The sequence below is a fragment of the Suncus etruscus genome, chromosome 11 (assembly GCF_024139225.1).
Source record: "Suncus etruscus isolate mSunEtr1 chromosome 11, mSunEtr1.pri.cur, whole genome shotgun sequence".
Lineage (NCBI taxonomy): Eukaryota > Metazoa > Chordata > Mammalia > Eulipotyphla > Soricidae > Suncus > Suncus etruscus.
In genome coordinates, this window is record NC_064858.1 from 21,221,379 (window position 1) to 21,247,214 (window position 25,836).

The window sequence follows — 25,836 nt, forward strand, 5'->3', positions numbered from 1 at the left end:
GATTCTTGGGTCACACCCAGTGATGCTCAGGGGTTACTCATTGCTATGGGGAGCATATGAGGAACAGTGGTCCATCCTAGGTCAGCAGCATGCAAGGCAAATACCCTACCACTGTACCACTGTGCCATTGCTCTGGCCCCAAATACATCACTTTTTTTTAAAAGTGAAGGGCATAATTCATCTTACATTTTTTTCTAAAGCCTAACAAAGTTCATCTGGAATATTTTCATTTTCTCAAGCATTTTAGCTTTTTTAATCAACCCCATTGCCTCAGTTGTTCTGAACTATCTTCATTAAGTTAGTTTATACTTTGCATTGCTTTCCTAGGTCTTAGTAACAAGATCATATCCATGCAGACTGCACTGAATTAGTTAAATAAGAAGTTCAACTCATTGCATTTCAAATTCTAAAATATATTTTATTTCCAACAAATACCTCAAAGGGTCAAACTGTTGTTGTTGGAGAGCAAAAAGTTCATTTTTATAAAATGAATGTGTCTCTATTAAACCAATACCAGTCCACATAATTTTATGACACACTGCTGAGTTTTCAAACCTTTGCTCTTACTTTCAAGGTGTTTATAATCAAATGGAGAAGACACAGAAACAGGTCTTTTTAATAATCTTCCTAGGCAGTGGTACAGTCATAAACTGAATGCCAAAGAAAAACACTTGATTAATTAAAAGAGATGGCAAAAATACTTGGCCAGATTATGAAAAGCTGAATTGAGAGTAGGCTTTGCAAGTGAGGAATGCAGTGTAACCTAGCAAGCCTGAAGGCCCAGTGTGGCTAGATCCCAAATGAACAGTGTAACAGAGCGCACATATACAAGCAGCAAGGAATTAAAGGCATGAAATGTGAAGTAGGAAGTAGAAGAAAGGCAGAAACAGTGGCCAGGCCATGGAAAGATTCTTTATTTCACTCTGTGAAAGCCTGATAGTTGATGCTGCTAGGCAGCTGGAAGGTTCGCCTATAGGTTGAGAGAATTCTAAGTGGCAGAGTAACATTTACTTTAATTCCAAATTAAAAGAGGCCCAAACTGGAAGCAAAACATAAATAAATAAGCAGAGGAAAGAAGAACCCTAATCAAAAGACTGAAAACAGGAAGAGGAAAGTCACATTGTTATGGATTATTCAATAGGCAACATGGAAAAAAGTAGGCAAAAGAGGTATGAAAGAAAATGAAGCTGCATTAGGAAGAGTCTAATCAATTCTGTTCTTTTGTACTAGCTGACTTGGTAGAGGATTCTCTCACTGAAATAGCAAGTGTAAACAGGAGGAAAACATGAGACATGAGAAGATAAGTTATTATACCATGAGTTCATTTGTCCCTAGATGCAATGCTTATGACAATTATAAATGTGATTCAGATTTTTTCAGAATTTTATAATGAACTAAGTTACTACTAAAATATAAATAAAAAAACCTAAGGCAAAGAATGAATCAAAACTAAATAAGCATGGAAAAATTATTTCAGTACTGTGAAACTATCTGGTCTGCTAAACTGAAATAGAAACGGTATTTCCTTTTTAAAAAGACTGGGTCAGGTGGCAACTCTGAATTTCTTCAAGAAAATTTTACCACTGACTGTGATGTCTGTGGCTTTGGGGAAAAACATAACCCCAAATTACAGTGGCTGTGGTTATAAACTATTATGAAGAGCTTCCAGTGTCAGACATATTTTAAATATCTGTATGTACTAGCATCTTTTTTTAATAGTACTTTGCTAAAATAGCAAGATTTTCTTCCAGTGACACTCTGGTGTCACTAACATACTTTCAGTAAAAAAAAAATTAAGGGGTACTGAATTTAATATGAATGTTAATAAGCTAGATTCATATATTTCTTATTACCTATAAAATTGTATATAAATCTATATCCAATGACTTTTGGCCAACGTCAAACAAATATCTCTCAAAGTTATGAGACATATATACCACAATAATACTTTGATGTTTTATCATAATTGACACTTATCTCAAGTAATGCCAGAGAAAAGCTAAGGAATAATTTTAGTTGCCTAATATATTACAGTGTTTACTCTGCTAGACTCTATAATTTCTCCATTTCTAGTGGGACTTGGTGATTTTCTAAGGCCAATGAAAGATGCTGTTATTAATTACAATTTTATTTTCTGAATTCCTTTAATTCAAAGCAGATGAGAAAAATTTAGTTGTGGTACATAGTAACTAGACTTCTGGTGATTACAGATGTCAAAGTATACTGCTGTATACCTGAAAATTAATGTTATAAACTATGTTATCAAAAAAAAAAAAAAAAAAGAAAAGTTGACTAGTGAAAGCCATCTGATCCTGGGCTCTTGTTTTTACAAGACTTCTGATTACTGTTTTGATTTCTGTACTTGTGGTTACTTTTTCTGAATATTTGAGACTGAAAATTTGTTCATGTCTTATAGATTGTCTAATTTATTTTGTGTAGATGTTCAGAGCCTCATGATCCTTTGTATTGATGTAGTATTTGTTGTAACTAATATAAGTCTCATGTCTACAATTAGTTTTCCCCATTTATTTAAAAAATGTATTTCATAAATTTTAAGATAACTGACCCACTTTCTATTGAGGAATTTTTATTTATCACAGTACTTCCTTATGCCCTTTCAAAAAATTTGCTAAGGGGGCCAGAGAGATAGCATGGAGGTAAGGTGTTTGCCTTGCATGCAGAGGACAGTGGTTCAAATCCCAGCATTCCATATGGTCCCAAGCTTGCCAGGAGTGATTTCTGAGCCAGGAATAACCCCTGAGCACTGCCAGGTGTGACCCAAAAAACAAATAAACAAAACAAAAAATTTGCTAAGATGATCTATAACCACAGCAAACATCTGTGGAGCAATCATATTACATCTACTGAGAATTGTGCAGATGACTGCACTACAGCGACAAAGAGAAAACCAGCAGATTTGGCCTTTATCTTCATGAAGATGAGATCATAGAAGTTATTATTAAGTTGCATTTGATTGATAAGGTGTTCACTAATCTAGAGTTCATTAAACTGTATTGGATAGTTAACTGTTAAGGACAAGAAATGTGTTCTAGAAAAAGAGTGAATAAGCTAGGTTATGCTTATTTTAATTTTCATTAAAAAATATGAAAGAGACTGCAGAATTAGCATGGGAGATAAGGCATTTTCCTTGCATGCATCCAATCTAGGTTAGATCCCCAGAACCACATATGGTCCCCAGAGCACTGCCAGGCATGATCAAGAAGCAAAAAGAACCAGGAGTAAGCCCTGAGCACAAGCAGATTTGTGAAACTTTGAACTTGTGAGAACTCAAATGGCTCAAATTCTCTAATAAAATGATGAGCACTTTACAACTGCAGGTAGAATAGAGAAGTGTACCCAATTACCTGCAGTCTTTCTTGTAAAGAAAAGAAGGCAAACTTTTATAATATAAGTTCTTCAGAAAGTTCTAGTTGAAAGCTGTTAAAGGTTTGAAAATCTTCATAAACAGGCTTTTAGACCAGTTAATGAGACACTGGAGAATCTATTCTTTATTTTTGCGGGGGAGGTTTCATACCCAGTGAGAGTCAGGGTTTATTTTTGGCTCTGTACTCAGGGATTTTATGCCTATCTTGGTTAGGGATTATAAAAGATCCTGAAGATCAGAGCTGGGTCAACCTTGTGCAAGGCAAATGGCCTATCTGCTATACTCTCTCAGGAGATCTATTCTTAAAATCATTCGTTACTTTTTATAATAAGGCAGTTTTATTTAAAGAAATGTGGGGGTATATAAAAAGGGAAAGGTATACATGTTCAACAAAGAACACGGCTCTTCAGAACAGAAAAAGCAAAAATAAACCAGAAAAGTTTATATACAATTTCTTCATAAGGCAGGGCTGAATAAGCAATAGTAGCTTGCGTACACTTCTAACACATATTCTTTTATATTGATTCTTTGTGTATATACAGGTGTAAAAATGTAAATAATGTAAGTTTAATATAACTGTAATAATTCAACATAACAATGTATTTGAGAATAGGGCAAAAATTAATGTTTCAACACTGCAAAATGAGAATACATTGATAATCAATATTGGTTACTTAAAATATTAATAGCAAAGCAAAAGTTTACTAGGCTTATGATTTTAAGTAATACAAAATAATAGTAAGGAAACTATGTTGGGTAAAGAAAACACTTACAAATTCAATTTACCAACCTGACTGATTTCTCTTTGCTCTTGTACAGCTTTCTGAATTGCCTGTGATATTGCTTCTTGATCTTTTGCATGGTCTATCTTCCACAACTCCCGTTCTTCAGCATGGATTTTTTCTAAGTTCTTTCTTTCTTCTTCGATGGCTTTCAAAACTGCCTCCTTCATTGCTTCTTTCTCAAGCTTCAAAAAATAAGGAATGTGAAAAAATATTTAGAAAAGCACAAATACAGATACGGGTAAACCTAAAAGATAAACAATACTCCTTCTATAGGGGGTATAGTTCTCGTACTATTTTCTGCATTTTAATCATTATTTAAAAATAAAACACATATTTCTATATTGTTTCTTAATTCTAAAAACCAAGATTAGTTAAAAGTAAAAGTTTTCAAAACTTGATCTTCAGATCTCCCATGTATTGTGAACTTGAAAACAATTGTTCAGGCTCATTCTTCACCTTGAGAGATTAGCCCAAAATTCAACCCAACGTGTATTCCTGGTATTCCCGCCCCCCCCCAACCCCTAAACTCATTTCTCTTTCCCTGTGTATCTGTCTCTCTCCCTCCATCAAATTCCTCTAAGGAAATTTCTTTAAATAAAACCATTTATTTCACATAAAAGAAAAAGAACTTTTGTTCAGCTAGTAACATCAACACAACAGTAAGAAATACTAAAATCTCAATTACAGTAATGAACAGATTATCCAGATAGAAAATAACCATGGAAACAAAGACCTTAGATGGCAAATTAGGATAGACTTAATAGATATTTACAGATAATTCCATCCTTAATTAAGAGAGTACTAATATATACTTTTCCAAGCATATAAGTAGTATTTTAAAGAATATACCATATATATTTGAGTGAAAATAACAAATCACTTCAATAAAAATGTTGAACTGTGACATTACAATCCTTTCTGATACAAAGAGTACTCTTTTCTGTATATCTCATTTGTTTGGGAGACTAGTAAACTTAGGGTTACTCCTTGCTCTGTGCTCAGGGATTACTTTTGGCAATGCAGCATTCAGTAGAATGCTGGTACTGAAATGGAGTTAGCTGCATGCAAGTTAAGTCCCCAAATCCCTGTACTATCTTTCTAGCCTTCTATGTGTATAATTTTAAAAATATTTAAATTAGAAAGCATCATTCAAAGAGTTATTAATCTCCTGCAGATTCTGTAGATGGTACACGTTTCATGACATCATCAACCAAAGGACCACATTTGTTGCTATGACCATCAATCTGTTCAGAAAAGCCTAATATCAGCATGTATTCAAATTTCTGATTTTTTTTTACTTTAAAGTTTAAACTTTTTTTTTTTTTGGTTTTTTAAGGTGCTGTGGTCTTTGTTTATTTTGGCAGACTGTTCTTCAAATAAAGTCTGCATAAATCTGATTATTCAGTAAAATCATGTTCCATTAACTTTAGTTACAGCTACTTTAGTTACAGCTCAGACACAAGAATTTTCCTCAAGAAAACCATCATGCTCTGGTGTGTGATAAAGCTCACAATGACCTTCCACCTTTGATTCCTAGAAGGTGACATTTTTCTCTTTTGTAGCTAACTGCCATATTTGACAAAGCTAGCAAAGGTGATGGCTAATGTTTTGGGGCTCTTGTTTAACTCTATTTTTCTCCTCTTAAATTGCTATTATTTTGCTCATCAATGCCCTCCACGCTGTTTTTAAGTATTTTTGTGATTTTCATGAAAGCACGCTGCTCCTGTTTCTACTACTGTTCTGGCTGAGTCTCCTAAGCCGGACTGCTCTCTTGGGAAGACAGTTATTTCCCAGAATGCCAGGGTCTGTCTATATGCTCAAAGAGATGACACCTCATTCACGAATCATCTGTTATTTAGAACTTAAAAACACAAAACAGTTCTCTTCAAGGGGGGCTAGAAGCCTAGTTTAGTGGGCTAAGTTCACACCTTGCACCATCAGCAAAAAGCACTGAGCACTGCTGGGTGGGTGTTCATCCTCAAAATAGTATTCAGCCCATTCCTTTCTATGTCATGGAGATTTCGTTCCCTCCTTGACTCTTCTGAACACATCCCCTCATTGAATCATCATGATTATGTTATGAAATGTGTACCATCTACAGAATCTGCAGGAGATGAATAACTCTTTTCATTGATGTTTTCTAATTTAAATATTTTTTTAAAAAAATTATACATAGATAAGTTTGCCAAAGACACAGTATGACTTCATATTGTTGTTTAAGCAATCCTTTGGGAATCACACCTTAGCCTCTCTCCCTCTTACAAATGCACACACATATACAGAGCTCTCTCTATTTTTATAATTTTTCTTACTTAAATTCTGTGTGCTTCCTTAATAAAAAAAAATTTAATTGAATTACGATGAGATACACCCTGCACAGTGACAAAGTGTTCATGATGGAGTTTCATTCATAATGTTCTAACACCCATTCTTTCACCAGTGCACATATTTGACACCAAAGTCCCCAGTTTCTCTCTGTGAGGCCCCCACCCCTGTCTGTCTTAGAAACACTTCTCTCTCCCCCTCCCTTTAAGCACTGTCGTTTAAAATACTATGACTGAAAGGGTATCAAGCATATAATTTTACCTCCTTTCAGCAACCAGTTCTTGTCCAGAATGATCATTTCCAACTATCATTGTCATATTATGTCTTCTTTTCCTTCTAGTCTTTCTTGCCTCCAATTTCCCCCCAAATTAATATCAACTGCCATTATATGACACACTTGTGGAGAAAAATGAAAACTTGTCTCCCTTTTATTAAATAAAATTCAAATCCGTAATTCAGAAAGATTAGTTTTGAAACCTTTTACTTTTAAAAATTCCCATGATACGAGAGTACATTCTGTTATCCCATAATGATACAATACAATCCTCCTTGCCTTAGGGATAGATTAGCAGGGTTTTTCTCACCTGATTGCAAATTCTTTTTTTTTTTTTTTAATCTTTTTGCTTGCTTTGTTTTGGGGCTGTACCCAGCAGTACCCAGCACTGACTCCTGGTTCTGGGCTCACTTCTGGCAGTTCTGGGGAACATTTGTCGTGCCAGGGATTGAACCCAGGTGGGTGTGAGCAAAGTAAGATCCTTACCCGCTATATTACTTCTCACCCCCGACCTGATTGTAAATTTTTAACGAACAAAACAAAAACAAAAGCAACCATTGAAAATCAACTCCTGGCATAATGACCTCCTCTCTATGTAAGACTTTAAAATGTTTGTTTACTAAATTTAGGTTCAATCCCTCCATCAAAAGTAATATTGAATATATATAAACCAGTAAATACATATCGTACTATTTGTGTCAGTTATTTCAAAACTGGCTTCAAAAATCACCTCTTTTGATAAACAATTACCTCCATAACATAAAAATACATATAAATTACTAATTGAATAGTAAGTGTTCCAATATATATTTTTCAATTAATCATCAGTATATAAAATATTTTAATGACAATATAATCTTGTACAAAAACAACAAAACAGGAAAGATAAAAATGTACATTTCTAAATTTCCTAAAATATATAAGAATAATCATTATTAGTAAATTTTTAAAATTCTACTTTCTCACAAAAATCCATTGAGATACAAATACCTTTGCAGCCGATGCTAGAGCCTCTTTATTTCTTTGCCTTTCTTCCTCCAAACATTTTTCAAAAATTTCCTGTAAATGATAAGACATGTGGAAGGATACTAAATATGTTATTTGAGGCAACAGAATACATTCTTTCCACATTGAGTAAACTTAAAGCATTACCTTCTGTTCTTGAGACTGCTGAAACAAAGCTTCCTTTATTTTTTCTTTTAAGAGTTCCTTCTCTTTATCTAGCATTTCAAGAAGCCTCTGATGCTACAAGAAAAGATAACTGGATTATTATTAGTACTCCGAGGCAGATAATCAACAAAAATTGTTGGTTAAATTGGTTTGCTTTGAAGTAGTAATCACTAAAGAAATAGAAAGTTTACTGAAAGTTTGGAGATAAAAATCATAGAGCTCACCTTTTTGCAATTAGCCATGATATATATATATATGTGTGTGTGTGTGTGTGTGTGTGTGTGTGAGTGTGTGTGTGTGTGTGTATAAAATTTTACCCCTAAACTCAATACCTGAGAATAAGAAAATAATAAAATGTTTTTATTTTAATTAAATTGGGAAATTTTTTTCTTTAAAATAGTGATTAACTTGCAACAAAAAAAATTAACTGATGCTTGTTGCTGAACAACTACCACAACAGTTGACCAACATTTATAATTTTGCATGAAGAAATTGAATTATTTATTGCTATGTATTTCAAGATTTTACTATATATTAAAAATCTATTAAGAAAAAATGAAAACTTTCAAAAGATTATAGCTAATATGAATTTATGTATTAATTTTTATTCCAGAATGCCAGTTAAAAGATACACATGCCTATAGCAAATTGTCATGGATTAGATACTTTGAGACTGAGTGTAGATTTGTTTCATTTTATATATATATATATAATTTTTATTTTGACCATATTGGCTTACATATCTTTCTTCTTTTTTATTTATTTATTTATTTATTTATTTATTTATTTATTTATTTATTTATTTATTTATTTATTGGTTTTTGGGCCACACCTGGCAGTGCTCAGGGGTTACTCCTGGCTGTCTGCTCAGAAATAGCTCCTGGCAGGCACGGGGGACCCATATGGGACACCAGGATTCGAACCAACCACCTTTGGTCCTAGATCGGCTGCTTGCAAAGCAAACGCCACTGTGCTATCTCTCCGTGCCCTGGCTTACATATCTTTCACAGTAGTATTTTAGGTAAATATTAACATTGAATCAGGGGAATTCCCATCACCAAATTTGACCTCCCTTCACCCCTATTCCCCACCTGTATCTCCTATCCCCCACCCTCACCCCTCAGGCTGCTAGAATAAGTGGTCCCCTCTGTGTCTAACTTACTACTTAGTGATCATATATCTGGTTGGTCCTGGTACCCTCCCTTATTTCCCCCTCCAAGAGGTGAGATTAGATAGTTCAAGTTATGTGGTTTTGCTTGAAGAAAGAAAAAGCAATAAAGTGGGGTAAAAAATCAAATAAGCCGAAAATTGGTGGAGTCCTAGAGGCTTTTTAAATAATTTTTATTGTGAACAAAGTGGATTACAAATATTACTACATAGTGGCATTGAACCCAGGGCATTCCCACCACCAGTGTTTTCCTCCCTCCAACCCTGTTCCCAGCATGCATCCCATAACCCCTTCCTTTGACCTCTGAGGTGCTAGTGGAAGTGGTCCCCTCTGTGTTTAGCTTGTTGTAGATTGGATATCGATTCTGTTGTCGTTGACTTTGGATTTGGTGTTTAAGACTGAGTTTTTTTTCTATTCAATGTACATACAACTGTTTGGTCTTTAATACAATTGTTGACAAATCTGAAAAATAATATCAATAACAACAGAATAATTGTAGGGGAACTCAACACGGCTTTGTCAACACTGGAGAGGTCAACCAGACTGAAACCCAACAGAATACACTAGACCTGAGGAGAGAAATGGAAGAAAGAGGCCCAGTGGATATATATAGGATACTCAATCCCCAGAAACCTGGATACACATTCTTCTCCAATGTACATGGGGAATTCTCGAGGATAAACTACATGCGGGCACATAAAACATTCCTCCAATATATCATGAGGATAGAAATTTTGCAGGCTACCTTCGCTGACCACAAGGCTCTGAAATTATTTGTGAATTCCAAAGGGACACAGAAGAAAAATTTTACCACCTGGAAGTTAAACAGCCTCACACTGAATAACCAGTGGGTCCGAGATGAAATCAAGGAGAAAATCAAAAGGTTCCTGGAAACAAATGACAACAAAGACACAAACTATCAGAACTTACGGGACACAGCAAAAGCAGTACCAAGAGGAAAATTTATAGCTTTACAAGCATACATCAGGAAAGAAGAAGTGGCTTACCTGAGTAGCTTAATGATGCAGCTCATAGAACTAGAGAGTGCTCAACAAAAGAACCCAAAAATAGGGAGACAGAAGGAAATAACAAAGCTGAGAGCAGAAATCAATGAAGTGGAAACCCAAAAAAACAATCCAAAAGATCAACGAAAGCAGAAGTTGGTCCTTTGAAAAATAAACAAGATTGATAGACCACAGGCAAAACTAACAAAGAAAGAGAGAGAGAGAGAGAAACTTGATAACTCCTATTAGGAATGAAAAAAGTGAGATCACTACTGATATGGCAGAGATTCAAAGGGTAATCAGAAACTACTCTGAGAAACTCTATGCCACTAAAAATGAGAACCTAGAAGAAATGGATAGATTCTTGGATTCTTATAATCTTCCACGGTTGAAGAAAGAGGATGTAGCATATCTAAACACCCACATCACCATTGATGAAATTAAAACGGTAATCAAATGTCTGCCCAAAATCAAAAACCCAGGCCCAGATGGATTCACGAATGAATTCTTTCAACCTTTCCAAGAGGAACCAATCCTGGCAAGACTCTTTCATAAAATTGAACAAATGGAAACACTTCCAAATAGCTTTTATAAATCCAACATCACCTTGATACATAAACCAGACAGAGATGCTACGAAAAAAGAAAATTACAGAACAATATTGCTGATGAATGCAGATGCAAAGATCCTCAACAAAATCCTGGCAAATAGGATTCAATGCCTCATTAAGAAGATTATCCACTACGATCAAGTAGGTTTCATCCCAGGAATGCAAGGATGGTTTAACATCCATATATATATCAATATAACACACAACATCAAAAACAAGAAAAATAAAAATCACCATGATCATATCAATAGACACAGAGAAAGCATTTGATAAGGTCCAACACCCATTCTTGATAAAAACTCTCAGCAAGGGCCCGCAGAAATAGCACAGCGGCATTTCCTTGCAAGCAGCCAATCCAGGACCAAAGGAGGTTGGTTCGAATCCCGGTGTCCCATATGGTCCCCTGTGCCTGCCAGGAGCTATTTCTGAGCAGACAGCCAGGAGTAACCACTGAGCTTCGCCGGGTGTGACCAAAAAAAACCAAAAAAACAAAAAAACAAAAAAAAACAAAACAAAACAAAAAAAAAACTCTCAGCAAGATGGGAATGGAAGGAACCTTTCTCAATATAGTTAAGGCCATCTACCACAAGCCAGAGGCAAATATTGTCCTCAATGGAGAAAAACTGAAAGCCTTTCCTCTAAATTCTGGCACAAGACAAGGCTGTCCTCTCTCACCACTCCTATTCAACATAGCAATGGAAGTACTTGCTATAGCGATTAGGCAAGAAAAAGATATCAAGGGAATCCAGATAGGAAAGGAAGAAGTCAAGCTCTTGCTGTTTGCAGATGAAATGATACTCTACCTAGAAAACCCTAAAGTCTCTACGAAAAAGCTTCTAGAAACAATAGACTCATATAGCAAGGTGGCAGGCTACAAAATTAACACACAAAAATCAATGCCTTTCTATACACCAATAGTAATAAGGAAGAAATGGACATTAAGAAAACAACCCCATTCACAATAGTGCCACACAAACTCAAATATCTTGGAATCAACTTGACTAAAAATGTGAAGGACCTATACAAAAAAAACTATAAAACTCTGCTCCAAGAAATAAGAGAGGACATGCGGAAATGGAAACACACACCCTGCTCATGGATTGGCAGGAGTAACATCATTAAAATGGCAACGCTCCCCAAAGCATTGTACAGATTTAATGTGAACCCTCTATATATACCCATGACATTCTTCAAAGAAGTGGATCAGGCACTTTTGAAATTCATTTGGAACAATAAACACCCTCGAATAGCTAAAGCAATCACTGGGAAAAAGAATATGGGGGGAATTACTTTCCCCAACTTCAAAAAGGTATGACAAAGCAATAGTTATCAAAACAGCATGGTATTGGAATAAGGATAGGTCCTCAGATCAGTGGAATAGGCTTGAATACTCAGAAAATGTTCCCCAGAGATACAACCATCTAATTTTTGATAAAGGAGCAGGAAATCCTAAATGGAGCAGGGAAAGCCCCTTCAACAAGTGGTGTTGGCACAATTGGATAGCCACTTGCAAAAAATTAAACTTAGACCCCCAGCTAATATCATGTACGAAGGTAAAATCCAAATGGATTAAAGACCTCGATATCAGCCCCAAAACCATAAGATATATAGAACAGCACATAGGCAAAACACTCCAGGACATTACAGGCATCTTCAAGGAGGAAACTGCACTCTCCAAGCAAGTGAAAGCAGAGATTAACAGATGGGAATATATTAAACTGAGAAGCTTCTGCACCTCAAAAGAAATAGCACCCAGGATACAAGAGCCCCCCTCCTACTGAGTAGGAGAAACTATTCACCCAATACCCATATGATAAGAGGTTAATCTCCAAAATATACAAGGCACTGACAGAACTTTACAAGAAAAATACATCTAATCCCATCAAAAAATGGGGAAAAGAAATGGACAGACACTTTGACAAAGAAGAAATACAAATGGCCAAAAGACACATGAAAAAATGTTCCACATCACTAATCATCAGGGAGATGCAAATCAAAACAACTATGAGGTAACACCTCACACCCCAGAGATTGGCACAAATCACAAAGAATGAGAACAAGCAGTGTTGGCGGGGATGTGGAGAGAAAGGAACTCTTATCCACTGCTGGTGGGAATGCTGTCTAGTTCAACATTTATGGAAAGCAATATGGAGATTCCTCCAAAAACTGAAAATCAAGCTCCCATATGACCCAGCTATACCACTCCTAGGAATATACCCTAGGAACACAAAAATACAACACAAAAATCCCTTTCTTACATCTATATTCATTGCAGCACTATTTACCATAGCAAGACTCTGGAAACAGCCAAGACACCCTTCAACAGATGAATGGCTAAAGAAACTGTGGTATATATACACAATGGAATATTATGCAGCTGTCAGGAGTGATGAAGTCATGAAATTTTCCTATACATGGATGTACACGGAATCCTTTATGCTGAATGAAATAAGTCAGAGAGAGAGAGAGATAGAAAGACACAGAATGGTCTCACTCATCTATGGGATTTAAGAAAAATGAAAGACATTCTTGCAATAATAATTTTCAGACACAAAAAAGAAAAGATCTGGAAGTTCCAGCTCACCTCAGGAAGCTCACCACAAATAGTGATGAGTTTAGTTAGAGAAATAACTACATTTTGAACTGTCCTAATAATGAGAATGTATGAATGAAATGGAGAGCCTGTTTAGAGTACAGGTGGGGGTCGGGTGGGGAGAAGGGAAACTTGGGACATTGGTGATGGGAATGTTGCACTGGTGATGGGGGGTGTTCTTTACATGACTGAAACCCAAACACAATCATGTATGTAATAAAGTTGTTTAAAAAAAAAGAAAACAAAATAAAAATTACCACTTGAAAGAAACATCATGCATAAAAAATACCTGGAATAAATTGATCTACTTGGAAATATAAAATTAGATTGCTTACATATATCACACAGATAAAAATGTAGTATTCTGAACACTTAAAATGTTCAGGTACTTTAATGTGCTTTTACATTTATCAATACCACATTAAAACAATAAATAGCTAATCCAGGCAGTATTACTCATTTTCAGATGAGTAATCTGAGAGTGAGAGGCTAAGGAACTTGTTAAAGAAAACTTCAACAATGGACACACACACACACACACACACACACACACACACACACACACACACACACACTTCCTGGGGGCTGGAGAGATAAGTAAGCAGGGCATTTGCATGTGCTCAATCAGGCTCAAGCCCATTAGGAATAAATCTTGAGCAGAGATCAAAGAGTTACCCCTAAATACTGCTGGGTGTGGCCAAAATACAAAACAAAAAAAAACATTTTATGTATATATATATATATATGTATAAGTACTTCTTATACCAGTACTAATATGAATTTAAATAGATAAAACAGCCCCAGTATTACCTGACTATTTTCTAGAAATTAAAAGTACTTATTAAAAGCCATTGTTACTTAAGTCCTCACTTCCATTTGTATTTCAAAGAATTTAAAGAATTTGCATGTAAGCTAGAACTTTGTTTCCTTTTAGAATTAATAATAACATCATTTCCTTAATAAAGAACTATTTTATATTAGGAGAGATGATTTAGAAATATGCAGGATGGTATGAGAGACGTAAAAGTATAATATTAAACACAGCTAATTTGAAAAGTGGATAATCTACAAGAAACACAAACAGTACAGTAAAATATGCTTTATTTAATAGATGCTCATAGTAAAAATGTCAAGAAGCTGGCTAACCCCTGTGGAAGGAGACACCTGGCACCATATCTGACTCCTTGGAATACTTGCAGGAGGGATCCTTGTGTGCAGAGTGAGCAAAGTCCTGAACACAGCTCAGTGTGTCCCCAAAATTGAAATAAAAAAATCATGCTGGGGGGGGGTTTAAAAACAATGCTATTAAGAAAATCATTAATAGCACTTAAGCAAATATACTTCTGTTGATCTATGTATATAGATATATAGATATGTAAATACTTCGTGTAAAGGTATACATAAACTACAGAGCCAGGAAGCTCAGGGCCTCACCTCAGTCAGGAAGCCAACTACTACTGAGCCACATCCCTTGTCAGTCTCTAGTATATTGAATTCAATCAAAACATTTCCAAAATTTCCTTAATATGCTGACATCAAGCACTCTAGGTTCAATATTAGTTAAGGAGGGTAAATAGGTTTCAATTGTTTCCACACTTTTTACCAGTTTTATAAGAAAAGCAAACTTACAAAGCTCTTTTAACACGTCATGCTTTAACTTTTAAAGTTAACTTTTTAAAAATCTGAAAAATTGTTTAAATATTTACGTACCATTTCCGATCATTTCCTAAAGTATATAATTTGATTTCCTTTCTCCTACATTCTTACTCACTTTTATATGCAGCTCTGAATAGTATTTTTATTTTCAAAGAAAAACCTCCTAGTAGACGTGTACAGGATATTTTGTTGTGGTTTTAATTTGAATTTTCTTAGTGACTTAATATTAGGTACATTTTCCACATGGGACGAAGCTATTTTTTTAATCTATATAAGCTTCTTTAGTGAACTATTTGTTCAGATTTTGGCTACTTCAAAGTTATTATGGAAATATGAAAAGTTCATGAGACTATTATGAGCACCTACCTAGATAGCAATACTTTGGCTTATCTAGAAGAAATACAGACATTCATAGATACATGCAAATTCTAAGACTAAGTTGTGAAGAAAAGGAAAATCTAAACATCATCATCATAAATCAGAAACTAAAAACTATAATCAAAAGCCTCATATACCAACCAAACTAGAAACGTGTCTTCACTAATAAATCATACCAAACTTTCAAATAAGAATTAATACATATCCTTCTCAAATACTTTAAATAAATTTGAAAGAAAAACTTCAAAATTATACTGGTTCCAACATTTTTAGTGGGCATATGTGGAAAAGGCCTCAAACAATCCATTAAAGCAATACTATCCCATTATTAAGTGGGATTTAATTGCGATTAGAATTATTATAAAAAAATAATAATATGCCACAGTAACAAAGAGAAAGATTCAAAGCATATAACTATCTCAACAGACACATTCTGACAGAAGTTGTCATCCATTTCTGACAAAAACTCCTTATTAAAATGGTCACAGCAGGGATATGCCTTACAAAATAGAAAACATAGATAAATGAACCATCATTCTAGTCAGTGTTTAAGAATTTGTGATAAGTTTTACCTCTAAGATAAGGAACAAGATAAAAAAAATTTCCTATGTCAGAAAATCTTTCATTTTTTATAGCATTGGAAAACGGAGACAAATGATTAAATAAGAAAATGATAGATATATCTAAATTGAAAAAGATTTACAATTCAATATGTACTGATATTAATATACATAGATTATTCTAGATTCAGGAAACAACTATTTGAAATAACAGATATAGTAAAAGATATAGATAAAAGCAATAAAGAAGCAGGCAACAAAACCAATGTCCCAAATCTACTGTGTTACTCTCTATGAAGAACTTTGTAGAAAGATAAATCAGGGGAAAATATATCGTAAAAACAATAACTAAGGGGCCGGGCGGTGGCGCAAAGAGGTAAGGTGCCTGCCTTGCCTGCGCTAGCCTTGGACGGACCGCGGTTCGATCCCCCGGCGTCCCATATGGTCCCCCAAGCCAGGAGCGACTTCTGAGCACATAGCCAGGAGTAACCCCTGAGCGTTACCGGGTGTGGCCCAAAAACCAAAAAAAAAAAAAAAAAAAAACTAAATATATATAATAAAAATAATATAGTAAAAATAGTAATATAGTAACATTATATATAGTACAGATAATTAATAAAGACAAAGTAGCAGGCCAGATCATCTATGATGATCTTTACAGAAAGATAAATCAGAAGAAAATAATTATTTTGCAGACATTAAAAAATATATATAGGAAAAGGCTTAATAAAAAATAGCAGTTCAATAAAAACAATGAGGCAATGTTGAAATAAACAGGAGAAAATAAAACAAAAATTTATTGTGTTCTTTGACTGAAGAATTATTGTTGTTAAAATAGCTCTACTGCCAAAATTTATTAAACATTTTGATATCAGAACCTGAATTTTTAAGTTACATCAGAGAAAACATAGACAGAACTCTCCATGACATTGAAGCTAGACACATCATTAAGTAGCTAATGTCATTAGCCAAGCAAGTGGAAGCAACTATATACTATTAAACGAACTATTAACTATTAAACTACATTAAATGAAGATGCTTCTGTACTTTGAAGGAAGTAAGAACTAGAATACAAAGATACCCGCCAGACAGGGAGAAAGCATTGGCCTCCTACCCATCTAATAAAGTGTTAATATCCAAGATATATAAAGGGCTGGTAGAAATATACAAGAAAAATATCCAACCAGGTAAAAAATGGGGAGAGAAAAAAAGCAGGTAATTTCTTAGATAAGATATACAAATGGTCAAAAGCACATGAAAATATGCTCTATATCACTTATCATCAGGGAAATGCAAGTTCAAACAATGAGGTATTATCTTACACCAAAAAGACTGACACCAGACAACAAAACAAGTAGTGTCAGTATGGAAATACAATTTATGAAATCAAAATTATATTGATTCTTAGACCATATAAAAAATAAAACATTTTTAACATAAACATTCTGGGAAAAGGGGACCCCCTTATCAGCTTTTTAAGCCTGTAAGTAAAATTATTATCCTAAGAAGAGGATCAAGCATTGCTTGTGTAGGTTCGCTCTGATGATTCATTTGGGAAGATACAATAAAGTTTTTATTTTAATACCAAAGTTGTAGTAAGAGCTCCCCAAACTTTAATAATACTTAATTTTTAAATAAAAATATGAAATTTTCACTTATGAACTTATAAATGTATCTTCTTGTACCACATACAAAAATATTTTCATGGTGCCCCCATCATCAGATATTATACATGTTTCTAAGGATGCCGCCTTTAGAAATATTGGTCTACACTGTAAAACATTTATTTTTCTTACATTTGACTTGAAATATTTCATAAAACCTCCTTTCTTTAACAAAAAAGTTTCCACTCGAGTGCTAAATAACTTATGTAAAAAGTATTTAAAATCATCTGGTCTAAAATTTTTATACATATTTAAGTATAATATTTATGAAAATATTCTTTGGGCTGATTAATTTAACTTAGCATTTATTTAACTTGAATTTATCCATGTTGTACTATGTATCTCGACATTATTCTTTACAAAATAAAGAATACAGAAGAAGAATCCCACTGTATCTGTAATATTGTCAATATTTGTTTCTGGATGCTTTCTTTTAAGGGTGGGGGAAGTCGGGGCAGGACTTGCAGTTGGGAGTTTACCTGGAGAGGTTAAGAGATCACTCATGGCAGTGTTTAGGAGGCAATATGCAATGGCAGGAATCAAACCAGGATAACTAAGTACAAGGCAAGAGCCTCACTCACTCTACTATCTGGCTGGCCTCGATGATTGCTTTAACTGTTTCCACCTTTCAGCTATTATGAATAATACTGCATAAATAGTGGTGAACAAATATTTGAGTCTCTGTTTTTTTATTCCTTTGAGTATGTACCTAGAACTTTTAGGTAACATAATTATGCTACATTCAATTTATTAAGGACTGCCTATTTCTGTAGCTACTGTAATATTATAAATTTCCATCAGCAGTGTATGAGTTCAAAATCCTCATATGCTCTTAGTGTCAAATACTTTCAGGTTTATTACTACAGTGATATTTTAGTAATTATAAAACAGTATCTCTGCCCCTTTTCGACTGTTGTTATTATCTACACAAAAGAAAAATAATTAGACCCCTTTTTATAGCTCGCAGACTAATATAAATGCATTGGGTTAAATTTATTGTCTGAGAATTGGCCATAAAGGGGCCATAATCCCTATGAATAAGAGAAGTTTTTTTTAGTTTTTTAGTTTATTTTTATATTTATATTTTTATATTTTATTTTTATTTTATTTTTAGTTTTTTAATTTTAATAAAATTAAAAACATAAAAAAAAATAGATAAATGAATGAATGAATGGTCCATTCCAGAGCTGGAGAAATAGTAGAGTGAACCAGGCACCAGGAGATTAGGTTCTTGAGTTCTGGACATAGACACAACACCTATGGCCCCCACACAAAACAAAAAGAACTATCAATCCAAGCTGAATATTATAAAGGATGTTCTGAATCCATTTGTGATTTAACTCAGCTGAAAACAGTGGCATCACTCAATCTTAAGACTTCTTTGAAAAATATTTATAATTTGTAAACAGAGAGGTCTAGCAATTTCAAGACTGTCCTACAACATTTTAAATAATTTTTAAAAACATTATCAAAGAACTGTGAGTTGACTAAAAAAATCTATCTTTGCATCTAGTGATGCTTTTTAAAATTAAATTATATTAAATTATTATTCATATAAAATTTACTAAATGTTTTGGTTTTTTAAGCAAATAGAAGCTATAAATGAAAACCATACAGCACCATTAATCTTACAGAATAGATGCTTAATAGAAGAGTATCAAGGACAGTACCTTTAAAATGTATCAAGACAAAAGGCACTCAGAAATATGTTATGCTTTTGCCCACTTTGGAAGAAATTCTTCCAACTGAAAAATGTTTGATGCGCACTCAAATATAAATATAGAGGTTCTGTGGTTTTTACTTGATTCCTGTAAAAAAATCTTCTTTCCTGGAATGTGAGTCATAAGAGATATTGTAAACAGATTTAATCACAATCACACATGGAAAATTTTTGTATATTAACTTTTAACATAAGCAAGCATATTCAGGTACATAGTTCTCTACTTATCACAGGTCCACAAACTGCACATTATTTTACATGTTGTGTGTGGAGCAAATGTGCTGTAATGCAAACTCAACAAACATCTTCTTCCACCTTTCATAAAGTGCAAACATTAAACAAGATCAAGTGATTTGGTAGGCTTGCCTTAATGCTCATACTGAGTTATGTCTCCATTTAACATGACTTGAAAAACACAAAATAAATTTAGTAAGTGTCAATATAAGTCTCAGACATTTCACTCATCCATGGGCCAACACATTAAAAACTGTTTGGAAAGAGAACCTAGAACCTAGAAAAGATAAACTCAGAGATTAAATCTACTTAAAGCAGTTACCCACAAGCCCAATAATATCAATAAACTTCTTAAAGTGAATAAAATGAAACTATATGCTATACTAGCAGACTCACTTTGCCCAAATAGACATATTTCTAGCAAGCCTGGGAAAATGTAAGCAAATAAGTTATTCCCCACATTTAAATGGGTCTTTGACTTAAGGAAATTATACAAAGGAGTGAAACAAAAACTGGGAATGGAAGCAGCAAAAAAATTGCAGGCCTAGTTTATATTTCCATGGAGGTTCTTTATTTGAATAATGTACATTTTATTATATTCCACAGGCACATCACAATACGGATTTTAAACAGAGAAGAGTCTATTGCTTCAACCATTTTTAAGAGAAATAGCTTTAGAAAAGTATACCACTTGTAATATTTTTCTTTTGCCTAAAGTTAATAAAGAAAACTTGTTTCAACATTATTGTAGCCTTCATATAGGCCCTGAAATTAATTAATGGCCAAGATCATTCCTTCCCCAAAAAGGAAACGTTTGTGCCTTTCAAAAAAAAAGTTACCTAAATGATATGCGAATTTCCCATTAACAAACTGATGCTATATTTGTGCTTAAAACAAAATACTATTTTTTGTTTGGGGATCATACATGATAGTATTCTAAGCTTACACCTGGCTCTATGCTCAGAGATCATTCCTGGCTCTGTGCTCAGGGCTCCCTCCTGGTGGGCTTGGTGGACCAAGCACAGTGGGATCCAGGTTGGCCACATGCCAAAAAAACACCTTACCTGTTGTACTATTATTCTGCCCGCCCCCAAAATTCTCTTTTATGACAATTAAATGCTTCCTACTGCTAAGGATTTAATACTAGAAAATTCTTTTGATGCTTTTAAACTTGGCATCATTACACAGCCCAAATTCAGGTAAAGTCAGGTTTTTGAAAAAGATCATTTAAATATTTTTTTCTTCTTTGCAGTTTTTGGCTTACTTTTGGCTCTGCACTCAGGGAATACTCCTGGAAGGGGGCACAAGAAGTAATATAGGGTTCCAGGGTCCAACGTAGATCAGCTATGTCCAAGAAAGAGCCTTATCACTGTACTATCTCTCCAGCTCAATAACAGAATATTTTAATTTATTGTAGGCAAGGATCTTTTAGGAAATAAACCAATTTGGGGAACATAGAACTTACACTTTATATTGTGTCTCTGTGTACACATGTGTACACTTTGCATGTGGAAGCCAGGGTTCAAGCCCTGGCATCTTAAGGCCTAGAGCAATTTTTCCTACCCAGGAAGTCAAGTACTACATAAACTCCCTCCCATAAAATTGTTTCTATCCTGTTCTTAAAATACAATAAAACTGAATTGTATGGGGGCTAGAGTGCTGGTGCAGGGGTTTGCCTTGCACATGGTTGACCCAGGACTGACCATGGTTCGATCCCCTGGCATCCCATATGATTCCCCCAAGCCAGGAGCTCATAGCCAGGAGTAACCCCTAAGCGTCACCAGGTGTGGCCCAAAAAGCGAGAGGAAAAAAAAAAAAAAAGGAATTGTATGACAGTTAGACTTCGAAACTCCTTTTGGATATCCCAGCTATGATGATAATGACTGTTAAACCTGGACATGAGACACACCCCTTCGACATGTCCCTGTCATGCTGGGTATAAAAAGGAAAAACTTGGAACTTGGTCCTCTGGGGTGAGGGAACAGAATAGTGATCAAAGCAGGCAGGGAGGGGTGGGGGAGATCAAAGATAAAGCATCTGAGTGATGCTGCCTGCTTTGCATCTATTCCCTTTTCTTTCCTTTTTGTACCAGGGCCTCCCCTGGCCACCTCTGGCTGGTAAATTTCCATCTAACTCTCTCTCCCTTTCTCTGAACCCCCCAAACAGCAGCAGAAGGCCTCAGAGACCAGGAGAATAAAAAGTATACTTACTTCTCCCTATCTCAGTCCTGGGAAGGCAGTCACTACATGTTGGTATCCCTGGGTGGGTACAAGGCCCCACCTGGCAGCTGGGCCCTATGGGCTCCTGTGAGCCTGCAGCGCTATGCCCTAGCAGCCTTGGGGATCTGTAGCCCTGGCAGCCCTGCAGCCCTGGCAGGCTTGGACCATTGCTGAATGTTAAACATAGTCAAACTATATTTTAGAAAATAATTGAATAATGTCTCACAGATGATTTCACAATATATAAATACAGGCACAGAGGGAAAAAATGTCTTGTAATGGTATAAATATTATTACCTCAAATCTCACACTGTCAATCTAATAATATAAAACAAGTTACTTGGAACTCAAATTCCAAAGTCTAAATCAAACATACCCTTACCAAACTTAATTTTTCTCCAAAGTCATCTCACCATATTAATGATCAATTTATTTTCATTTGTTCTTCAACCGTTTATTTCTCTAAGGCAGTATATGTGGTGCCAGGAACCAAATTGGGGTCAGGTGCACACAAGGCAAGTGTCTTGTCCAGTTTTATCCTTATGGGCCCCAAAAGCTTTATACTTTTAACATAGGTCCTTTAATATACTGAACATTCTAAACCATTAGATAAGAATAGTATACACATGACTACCAAAAGGGGCTGTCATTCTCATGATTTTCTACAAAATTAAATTTTATTCTCAGGTGTACAGTTAAAAGTAGTAATGGTTTGAAAACACCTTTCTCTTGCCTGACTGTTGGTTCAGATGTTTTTATTTTTAATAATACTATACTACACTCCTAATTAATTAAAGGTTGCTCGCATCACTACATGTGAATACAGGGGAATACATGAAAATAACTGTGTTTTTCTCATTAAATGGTAAAATACATCATGAATAAAAGAGAAAAGTAGGGGCCAGAGCAATAGCAAAGTGGTAAGGCATTTGCCTTGCACGCAGCTGCCCGGGAGGAACTTGGGTTTGGTCCTCCGAAACCAGGAGTGATTTCTGAGTTCATAGCCAGGAGTAACTCCTGAGGGTCACTGCGTATGGCCCAAAAGTCAAAACAAACAAACAAAAATTTAAACAAACAAACAAAAATTGTTAACTATTACTTAGCTGGCAAGAAAATTAAGAGGTCAAAATAATAAGCACAAATCTCTAAAACAGAAAACTGAACTTAATTATTAATCGTAGAGAACTCAAGAATATACAGATAATAAACTTTTGGTTCTAATGGATCATCTCAAAAACAGACAACAAATCACAGGGCTTGGAAATAATTAGGAGACACTTGCATTTAGCTTGCATATAGCTCAAAGGTAACACCCTACTTGGGGAAACTAAAGAACTTCAGCGGAAAGGAAACTTGTGATTCTAGACTTTTTCTAATACACATGATCTCAAAAACACAAACACAAATGCTTTACAGAAAAAGCTACTCTGAATAGGAACACAGGTACACAGAACCAAACTTGCTGGAGGGGGCAGAGCTTTAGCTCAGTCCAGAAGTCGTAGCTGAGTTGAAGAGGTAGGTGGCTGAACTGACTGGATGCCACTGAATTATTTAACCCACAATATTCTGCGCTTTGTATGAAACCAACAGCAGTGATTATATCAACAAACTTAGTGATGATGACAATGTCTATGCTGATACCCTCAAATCAGATACAGCTGAAGCTCTATTTGGACATATAGATGAGGAGGAGGAGGAATCCAGTTTTGAAGGATTTCAACCTTTGTAATTTAGCTTTATTACCTGTTAAACTATGATTTTCTGCACTTTATTTAAAGTTTTAAAGTTATTGTTGCTAGTTTATAGTTTTTCTTTAGCAATAAATATTGAAAAACTTTTAACATACTAATTCCTCAATTACTGTACTTGTTTTGGGTATATATTTTTACTTTTTATTAATATCTTTATTTAAACACTTTGATTACAAACATGATTGTAGTCAGGTTTCAGTCATGTAAAGAACACTCCCCTTTACCAGTACAGCATTCCCATCACCAATGTCCCAAATCTTCCCCGTGGGACAGTTTTTGAAATTTACCAGTGGCTGCTGCATTTTCCACCTCGGCTTATACTCGAGTCACTAAGTTTTCCCAGTTTTTAGGGTAAAATTAGGGGGGTCAGCTTATAATCAGGTCAGCATATACCCGAGTATATACGTATTTTTGAAAAGAAAGATATCTAATTTTCAGATTGAAAGTTTAGTACAAAGCATAGATCATAAAGTATAGAAAGGAAATTCTCTTAACAAATGGTCAGCATGTGCAAAAGAATCAAAAATGGGCCATTATTTTACATCATGCAGAAAAGTGAACTAAAAATGGATCAAAAACTTAGATATTAGATATGAAACCATAATCTACACTGAAGGAAATATATGCAAAGCATTCCATGATAGTACTGTTTGGCTTCACTGGTAGTGCGATAATGATTCAAATTCACTGGCAGAAAAAAACAAAAACAAAAATGAATGAATGAGTTGCATCAACTAAAACACTTCCACATTGTGAAAGTATCTCATTAAAATGACAAATTATCCTAATGAATAAATAACCAAAAAATAAAATCAAACAAATATAAAAAAGGGGAGATTATGGGGTTAACAGATACATCACCAAAGATGGCACAGATGACCAGAGGCATATAAAATATGCTCATCATCAATGATTAGGGAAATGCAAATCAAAACACTCCAAAAAAATATCATCCCCACCTATCATAGACTATAACAAAAAGGTCAGAAGCAACAGATGTGGAGCTGTCAGGGATATGGAGAAAAATGAACTATTCAATGTGTATAGGAAAAATGTAAAAAGCAGATAGAGAATCCTAGACACCTCAGTGGTAAAGACAGGGAACTCTGTATATCATCAGGATAAACTTCAACACTACTGTAACCAGGTTATATAAGTTATAATTAAAAATAAAGAGAACAGGGGCCAGAGCGATGGTGCAGTGGTAGGGCATTTGCCTTGCACAAGGTTGATCGAGGACAGACCTCGGTTCACTCCCCGGCATCCCATGTGGTCCTCCAAGGCAGTAGTGATTTATGAGCTCATAGGCAGGAGTAACCCCTGAGTGTCACCAGGTATGGCCCAAAAATCAAAAAAAAAGAAAAGAAAAGAAAAGAAAAGGAAGGAGGGAGGAAGGGAGGGAGGGAGGGAGGGAGGGAGGGAGGGAGGGAGGGAGGGAGGGAGGGAGGGAGGGAGGGAGGGAGGGAGGAAGGAAGGAAGGAAGGAAGGAAGGAAGGAAGGAAGGAAGGAAGGAAGGAAGGAAGGAAGGAAGGAAGGAAGGAAGGAAGGAAGGAAGGAAGGAAGGAAGGAAGGAAGAAGAAAGAAAGAAAGAAAGAAAGAAAGAAAGAAAGAAAGAAAGAAAGAAAGAAAGAAAGAAAGAAAGAAAGAAAGAAAGAAAGAAAGAAAGAAAGAAAGAAAGAAAGAAAGAAAGAGAGAGAGAGAAAGAAAAAGAAAAAGAAAGAAAGAAAAAGAAAAAGAAAGAAAGAAAAAAAGAAAAGAAAAGAAAAAAGAAAAGAAAAGAAAAGACACCATTAATTTCATCCCTAGGTATAACTTAAGAACACAAAAACACTAATTCAAAATGATATATGCACCCCTCTGTTTACAATAGCTTTAGTAACAAAAGTATCAAGGAATGGAAATAGCATAAATGCCACCAAAGAATGACTTGGATAAAGATGCTGAGGAACATATACTAGTGAAATACTACTTAGTTAAAAGACACGTCTTACTTTCTGCTAAAACATGTATGCAAAGCGCCATGTTAAGCAAAATAGCCAGGAAGAAAAAGACAAATACCAGATGATCTCACTCATTGTGGTCTATCTACATCTACAAAGCAAGCAAGGGAAAAGGATTCCAATGAAATTTCAGACTGATGACAACTGGGAGGGAGAGAGAAATGAAGGGGAGAAACAAGGGAAAGAGGAAGAAAGGAAGGGAAAGAGTGGGGAGGAAGGAAAAGAGGGGGGAGGGAGGAAAAGAGAGGAGAGGGAGGGAATGATAAAGGGAGTGGATGGTTGTATGGACATGATGAGGAGACACTGGGGCTTTGATGCTGTATATGGCATGGCAGTATTA

The 25,836-nt window shown here is 35.1% G+C and overlaps 1 protein-coding gene across 1 annotated transcript in view; it reads right to left on the bottom strand.

Moving 5' to 3' along the window:
- CCDC91 (coiled-coil domain containing 91) overlaps positions 1 to 25,836 on the bottom strand; it is a 258,097-nt gene that overhangs the window by 70,412 nt on the left and 161,849 nt on the right. Inside the window, 3 exon segments of the mRNA XM_049783896.1 lie at positions 4,176 to 4,352; positions 7,760 to 7,828; positions 7,922 to 8,014. Coding sequence (XP_049639853.1) covers positions 4,176 to 4,352; positions 7,760 to 7,828; positions 7,922 to 8,014 — 339 coding nt within the window.